The sequence below is a fragment of the Haliotis rubra genome, unplaced genomic scaffold (genome assembly GCF_003918875.1).
Source record: "Haliotis rubra isolate DU_JTF1 unplaced genomic scaffold, ASM391887v1 Scf516, whole genome shotgun sequence".
Lineage (NCBI taxonomy): Eukaryota > Metazoa > Mollusca > Gastropoda > Lepetellida > Haliotidae > Haliotis > Haliotis rubra.
Window position 1 is genome coordinate 599,045 of NW_025767209.1, and position 8,605 is coordinate 607,649.

General features: G+C 42.1%; 1 protein-coding gene across 2 annotated transcripts; it reads right to left on the minus strand.

Annotated features, from left to right (window-relative positions):
• Positions 1 to 1,497: 1,497 nt before the first annotated feature.
• Positions 1,498 to 7,969, minus strand: LOC124292390. Of its 2 annotated transcripts, none has more exons than XR_006902443.1 (4): positions 7,869 to 7,969; positions 6,458 to 6,614; positions 2,894 to 3,085; positions 1,498 to 1,897 (listed from the first exon to the last, which is right to left on the minus strand). XR_006902443.1 is itself a non-coding variant. In XM_046729473.1 (4 exons), exons 1-4 carry the CDS (start codon positions 7,945 to 7,947, stop codon positions 1,883 to 1,885), a joined length of 417 nt encoding a protein of 138 aa, XP_046585429.1. In that variant the 5' UTR covers positions 7,948 to 7,963; the 3' UTR covers positions 1,498 to 1,882. The 2 variants fall into 2 exon arrangements, 1 of the variants encoding a protein (XP_046585429.1); XM_046729473.1 differs by having other exon boundaries at positions 2,920 to 3,085; positions 7,869 to 7,963.
• Positions 7,970 to 8,605: the final 636 nt, after the last annotated feature.

Genomic DNA, 8,605 nt, shown 5'->3' on the forward strand with positions numbered 1-8,605 from the left:
TATGTTGTGGTGTTTTCGTTATGTGATGTGTGTGTACGGTGTGGTGTGGTCGTCATGTGAAGTGGATGGTGTGGTCATCATGTATCGTGTGTAGGGTGTAATGTGGTCGTTATGTGATGTGTGTGTACGGTGTGGTGTGGTCGTTATGTGAAGTGGATGGTGTGGTCATCATGTATCGTGTGTAGGGTGTAATGTGGTCGTTATGTGATGTGTGTGTACGGTGTGGTGTGGTCGTTATGTGAAGTGGATGGTGTAGTCATCATGTACCGTGTGTGGCACTGTGTATTTGAGACAACGATACGTGATCATTGCATTTTATTGACGGGTGTATATTCAGTGCTCAATGTTCAACAAAATATCGTGGCTTGCGTGTGTGCGGAACGTAGCATACATACGTAATGTGAACATTAACAGGTTTGTTTGGATGATTCAACCAACACATTCGTTCCGGTGCCAATGGTGCGGCAGCATACAGTTAAATGCTGTCGTTTCAGTTTCACTCGATAGTATGTCTGTTTCAAACATATATCCAAACATTATCATTATACATCGAGCCATGTGACGTGTGTGTAGGTTGTGATGTGGTTGTCATATGACGTGTGTGTAGGTTGTGATGTGGTTGTCATGTGACGTGTGTGGAGGATGTGGTGTGGTCGTCATGTGACGTGTGTGTAGGTTGTGATGTGGTTCTCGTGTGACATGTGTGTAGGGTGTTGTGTGGTCGCCATGTGACGTGTGTGTAGGTTGTGATGTGGTTGTGATGTGACATATTTGTAGGGTGTGGTGTGGTCGTCATGTGACGTGTGTGTAGGGTGTGGTGTGGTTGTCATGTGACGTGTATGAAGGGTGTGGTGTGGTCGTCATGTGACGTGTGTGAAGGTTGTCATGTGGTTGTCATGTGACGTGTGTGTAGGGTGTGGTGTGGTCGTGATGTGACGTGAGTGTAGGGTGTGTTGTGTTCGCCATGTGACGTGTGTGTAGGTTGTGATGTGGTTGTCATATGACGTGTGTGTAGGGTGTGGTGTGGTTGTGATGTGACTTGTGTGTAGGGCGTGGTGTGGTTGTCATGTAACGTGTGTGTAGGTTGTGATGTGGTCGTCATCTGACGTGTGTGTAGGTTGTGATGTGGTTGTGATGTGACGTGTGTGCAGGGTGTGGTGAGGTCGTCATGTGACGTGTGAAGGGTGTGGTGTGGTTGCCGTGTGACGTGTGTGAAGTTGTCCGACTTCCATTTTTTGTTGAAGCCGCGGTGGCTGAGTTGTCTAGGCGTCTGACGTTGTGTGCTGGCGATTAGGTGCCTGACTCTGAGGGTGTGGGTTCGAATCCCGGATGGGACTCAACCCAAAAAGTACTAGAATCTGTACTTTACAAAGAAAGTGTCATCCCAAATATAACATATGTTGTTGCGTAACTGAAGAATTTCCAAGAATATAATACAGCCAACAATCTATCAAGCTGCTATGATATCCAAAACAAGAAAGGACAACAATATATGGATCAACAACTTCTTTTTTATTACAATGGGAGCGACGTTTGTTGATATGATTTCTGAAATGTCTAATAATAAAGAAAAACAACCAGTCTTAAACCTAGTTTGATAAGGAGAATGAAGGACATTGTTCACAGAGAAGTGAAAGCATTTTTATCCAAAGTCCTGCCTATTTACAATGCCAATTTTGACAACTCCGTCTAATCGTATTCCACATGTCACGCTTTTAAGAAATATTCTTACAATAACTCCAGATATAAGTTATGTGAATCTACTGATGGACAAGAGGCTGTTCAAATGATAAGTCACGAATTAAACTGACGCGATCAAGTTTGATTTCTATGTAAATAGTTCATGCACAGGGCATAATTGATGATCCTCAAATGGTGGCCTTCAAATCATGACGACCTGAAGTGAGAAACATATATTTACTCAGTATTATTAGGTAACCAACAAGTAACCATTTTTTTGCCAATGCACTTAGAACAGTATTCCATACCCGTGAACGTTCGGGTTAGAATTTGTCTACAGCGACTCATGCTCGTCATAAGGGGCGACTAACGGGATCGGGTGGTATCCCAACTGCGATGACTGATACTAATGCTGTCCCTCACTGGATTTGTTTTGTGTTGTTGTTTTTTTTACCATTTGTTCACTTGTTTATAGGTACAGTACATGTGGTCAACGTATGACATTGATAGGTACAATTGTGCTGATATACAAGATTACAAAAGCAATTAATGATATTTCTATAAAAAAAAGTCTGCAAATGGCATCAGATGCCATGATGCCATATGTATGGGTATGTATGTATGTATGTATGTATGTATGTATGTATGTATGTATGTATGTATGTATGTATGTATGTATGTATGAATGTATGTATGTATGTATGTATGTATGTATGTATGTATGTATGTATGTATGCATGCATGCATGCATGTATGTGGGTATGGGTATATGCATGCATGCATGCATGCATGCATGTATGTATGTAATCCCTCACTGGATTGCCTGGCTCCAGACAAGACAATGTACAGTCCGCTGCACATAGATTTAATATTGCTCGGTGCGGCATTAAACCACATACAAACTAACAAACAAAATAATATTTCCAATTAAACAAACTCAGATTTGTTAGGACTGAACCGGGTTCTGGCCTCTAGGCGTGACAATCGATTGCTTCAAACGCCAAGACCCGCGCTCGATTTGTGCAGCCTATTTCTGGTGTCCCCCGCCGGGAATATTGCTAAAAGCAGCTTAAAACTGAATTCACTCTCACTTTGTACAGTTCACTGATCAGCACTCTGATGGACTTGCTATCAAATTGAAATATGCTTTGTACCATGAGCTAAGACAACAAATACAAAGTCTATTTCAGTTTGAACTCAAAATGCGACTTACAAACTTTAATTTCTTTCCGTACATACTTGCATAGACCTTCGACCAGGTTCCTCAGACCTCTCGCGGAACATTGTATGACGATGGCTCCCCAGGTCAAGCTTGTTCATGACCAGTTTATGATGTTCCTGAAACCTTTTGATGTGCAGGACCGTTATTTGCTCACCCGAGTCTAGCTTGTAAACCTCCACTCTCCTTGAAAAATACATTTTTATGTAGTGTAATGTTTACTAAATGCAACGATTATTTTTTACAGGAATTAAAATTGGAAAATCTGCTGGATTACATCTTCAGGTGCCGAAAAGCAATTTCATGCTAAATTCAATTTCATACTCACATTCGCGCTCAGTTTTGAATTCAAGAAGAGGTTGTAAAACTTTCCAGTACAAAAGTAGGAAACCGACCCAGATATTGGCGTCTGGTGATTTGCAACGGCAAGGGAATGAAACGTGAAAAGAGTAGGTTCGAGACGGAGGAGGTTTGTATCATTCAATAATTTGTCCAGAGAGCTCAAGTCTTGTTTGGTAAGATCAGTGGAAGTAGACTCAAGTCCACCCATTGACAGCGAACGACTGGATGACAAGACATCATGCCATTATTGACACCGAATTCAGCGTGGGACACAGTCCACAGTAGCCATGAAATTTCTTTTTTTCATATTCAAATTCAGCACGAACACGAACTCAGATTTTTAAAAACCTTCGTTTATAGAGTCAGAGTGACGAGTTTCCACGGAATGAAATCGTACTCAGGAAAGTTTTATTACCTCGGGGACAGATATTTAGACACGCATCCCGTATTCCAGTCACTCCAGCATCAACGTGTACAGTGGTGCAAGTCCTGGTAGAATTAAACATCTTGCATCCATGCCTAGCTGTAGCCGAGAGCCGCGATGCTGTCTTATACAGTCAAGACATTACACTGAATCGCCAGAACACCACCTTTAAACTCCTATTCAGATTCTAGTGGCCGATTGCCCTTCGTATTTTCTTCTATAAGGTCGCCATGGTGGACATAAAGTATATTGAATGTGTGCAATCTGTTTTTTATGACTTACGAGCGGGAACTATAAAGCCGATCCCGGTATGTCCATTATTGTTTGTTGTTTAACACCGCATGTAGCAATGTCCCAACTGTATAACCCCGGTCTGTAAATAATCGAGTTTGGATGAAACAATCCAGTGGTCAACATCACGAGCATCGATCTAACCAACTACTGGGGTACGATGACATTTGTCCGCCAAGTCAGCGAGCCTGACCACCCGATCCCATTAGTCACCCTTACGACAAGCATAGGTTCCTAAAACTAATTGCAATCAGGATCACCACGGATGAATGCATGTTGATATAGTGTATATAAATGATTATGAAAGTGTGCAATCAGCTTGTTACATCATGTGTAATACCAACATGACCATATATGGAATTTTCCTTCTATTGACATTTTAGTCCTTGAAACTGTGTGACGGGATGACTGAGTGAGTTTACCTTTACGCCACACTCAGCTATATCCCAGCCATATGGCGGCAGTCTGTAAATGATCGAGTCTGGACCAGAAAATCCAGTGATCAACAGCATGAGCATTGATCTGCGCAATTGGGAACCGATCAGATGTGTCAACCAAGCCAACAAGCCTGACCACCTGATCCCGTTAGTCGCCACTTACGACAAGCATGGATTACTGAAGGTTCATTCTAACCCGGACCTTCATGTTAAAAGTTGAAAACTATTTTTGGACAATACAATGTAAAAATGGGCTATTAATCGCCAACAACTGAATGGAGATCGCTTAACTAGGGACCCTAGGGACTTACAGTACTTTTGCTTCCTGCGTGGACCCAAGCTGGTTTTATATCATCACTTCAGCCATCACAAAAATACTACGTTTAAAGAATCTGGTAAGCTTAAATTTATTTTGAATGTTTCGGGACTTACGTACACTCTCAGAAGGACAATAATTTTACAATACTTTAACACCTTTTGAGGGTAAGTTACTAATCTAAACGACAAATCATTACACGATGTTTTTTAGTTTGGTGAGGGTAAGATCGACCTGTGGTTTCACCATCTGCCACGGTGGCGAAGATAGAAGTTGGTAAGGTGCTATGATATCGAGATCAATTTTAGCTGCACATATGGGTGGTTGAATTCTGATTCCAAGTGGTGGAACCAGGTTTGGCAGATTAGGAAACAAGTTTTCATAGAGAGTTTAAAAACACAATTGTATGCTGGATTGGACTGATTTGAACGTAGTTTAGCGATATACTGCAGTGAAAGTTTAATGCGGCGTTGTTCAAGGGAAGGTTCGTTAGCCTTAGTATATAGACTTATGTAGACTGTCTACCGGAGAGGTCCTAAAAGCTCCCGGGCATAGCCTCAGGCCTTGCTGGTGGGTAGAATTAATTTTTCTAAATAGCTTTTGCAGGCTCCACCATGTAGCTGTACTCTCTATTTGAAATGACTTTTAACCCTCAAGAGCCTTCAAGCACTTTGTTTTCAAATATTTTATGTATGGTACGAATGTCAAGTGACGGTTGAATATGAGTCCCAGGAGTTCTATGCAAAGTTAGGGTCGAAGCGGTTTGTTGGATTATTGAACACTATTGCCGGTTTTGTTATCCTCAACCACCAGAATCCCTTCCTCTGCCGACACATGGTTGCCCAGTTTGGTCGCCTCGTACGACAGGCAATGGGGTGCTGTGGACCTATTCGACCTCTGATCCACACAGGGACAAAGAAGCATTAGCGATACATTGAATGTAGAACGTTGTACATAAGCATACACATCCATTTCACATATTGTATTGTCGGTAAGTATTTTATTTGCTCAGTTTCATTAAAGATGCCAAACAGAAATATCCCTGCACTGTAATTTACTGCTTTTCAACGTGTAACAAAATTACGGAGAACCTTTAACAAAGTCTACATTACAAACAAATCGGGCCTATTCTACGACGTTTATTTTTGAGATCATCAGAAAAACCAATTGGCATTGAGTTGGGGGTTGTGTCTTCTGTGCACTATGTTGTTAATATATAAATCAGCTTGATCCCATGAACACAACTTCTGTAATAATGTCAATGGATAAGGAAAGGTATGAATTATAACATAAAAGCAGACGTTACACATTAAGTGAGATGCACCCAAAGTACGAGTGCGTGAAACGGCATCCCAGAGAGTATTGCGTAGCGCTAATGAAGAACGCCCTCCGATACGGACTATAGAAATTTGGGGCATGTGCACATGTCACTTCGCTGTCGTTGAAACAAGAACTAGACGGGTTACATACAGCTCTATTATTATCTAAACTAAAAATATGACTGTTGCCTGTATATACAGGGAAATTATCTGGGAGTACATCTATATCGACTTTTCAGTCAAAAAACCCACGGAAAATAGATATAAAAAATCTCAAGAAAATACGAGGTGCAATCGGACACTAGAATCTGAACAGGAGTTATGTAGGTGGTATTCTCGGCCCTGATGCAGGGTCATGTATTGCCTTTATTGGCTCTCCGTTAACCTACCTGACATTGTTAACAAATCAGTTATTCAAAAAATCATTACCTTTCGTACTGATACAGGACGAAGAGTAGGTTCCCTTCCACTGACAGGTCGTCACACCTTTTGTTAATGTTCGTCACGTCTTCAAAGAACTTGCTGCTGCCGCCATTACGCTCGCAAAGTTTCTTCGGTTCTGGCAGGCACATATAAACACATGCACCTGTTGATTAAATAACAAATTGTATGTGTTTATGTTTGGTTTATTGGACGTTCTGAAATGTATCCCTGCTGTAGGAAGCGCTCCAGTAAGTGAGTGATTACTTACTAACCGGGACTGACGGATTGACTTACTAACTGGGACTGACTTACTAATTGGGACTGACGGATTGACTTACTGACTCGGACTGACGGATTGACTTACTAACTGGGACTAACGGATTGACTTACTAACTGGGACTAACGGATTGACTTACTAACCGGGACTGACGGATTGACTTACTAACTGGGACTGACGGATTGACTTACTAACAGGGACTGACGGATTAACTTACTAACCAGGACTGACGGATTGACTTACTAACTTGGACTGACGGATTGACTTACTAATTGGGACTGACGGATTGACTTACTAACCGGGACTGACGGACTGACTTACTAACCGGGACTAACGGATTGACTTACTAATTGGGACTGACGGATTGACTTACTAATTCGGACTGACGGATTGACTTACTAATTGGGACTGACGGATTGACTTACTAACCGGGACTGACGGATTGACTTACTAACCGGGACTGACGGATTGACTTACTCACCGGAACTGACGGATTGACTTACTAACCGGGACTGACGGATTGACTTACTAACCAGGACTGACGGATTGACTTACTAACTGGGACTGACGGATTGACTTACTAACAGGGACTGACGGATTGACCTACTAACTAGGACTGATGGCTTGACTTACTAACTGGGACTAACGGATTGACTTACTAACCGGGACTGACGGATTGACTTACTAACTGGGACTGACGCATTGACTTACTAACCGGGACTGACGGTTTGACTTACTGATTGGGACTGACGGATTGACTTACTAACCGGGACTGACGGACTGACTTACTAACCGGGACTGACGGATTGACTTACTAACCGGGACTAACGGATTGACTTACTAACTGGGACCGACGGATTGACTTACTAATTGGGACTGACGGATTGACTTACTAACCGGGACTGACGGATTGACTTACTAATTGGGACTGACGGATTGACTTACTAATTGGGACTGACGGATTGACTTACTAATTGGGACTGACGGATTGACTTACTAACCGGGACTGACGGATTGACTTACTAACTGGGAGTGAATGATTGACTTACTAACTGGGAATGAATGACTGACTTACTAACTAGGACTGACTGAAGCAGTACTCAGCCTATCAGCCCCCAACATGGAAGTACAAGTACCTACGTTTGTTAACGGTGAGTGACATCAAGCATCTAATTCGGCTGTACAGATATTCTCTGTAATAGAGTATCTTCGTCTTCATCGGGTCGTGCAACCCAAGTCGCCAGAAAGAGAGAGCGTTTCACGTGGCCCTACTTCAGTCCACCATATCTCATCGCTTGGAAAAAATCAGACAGCAAAACAAACATGGAGTTAATGGACACTAATTCACGTCCCTGGATGACCAAACTTGTGTCAACAGCTTCACAGAAACTTATATTGAGAACGATTGTTATCATGAATGTTGCAGGATATTGGTCAACGTTCACATTTCTCCAATTCTGCCAACAGGTTACACAGAAACAGGTCACAATGTTCAAACAGACGAGGTCCTTAGAAACTTCTCGACTGATAAACAATATCGGCTTGATAACTATATGTTGGTAGAGCACCCATCCACACGAAATATTCTTTGAAAGCGACGGTTATTGAAAACATGTTGAAACATACAAAGCCCCACTGACCATTGAGAAAACTAGTGGAAAGTGAAGAATTTGGAATACGAGACCCGTTTGTTATAATGTCGACACTCAAGGTCACCAGTAAAGTATCGTTCAAGTTTTCTTTCATCTTAAGTTCCCTCTGTTTGAACCTGTACTGAGCAGTAGAGCAGTAATTTGTTAAGACCGACAGTGGTCAGTTCTGACCACTATCAAGGTCGACGTTTTGTCTGTTTGCTATGGTATCTATTTGACAGAATC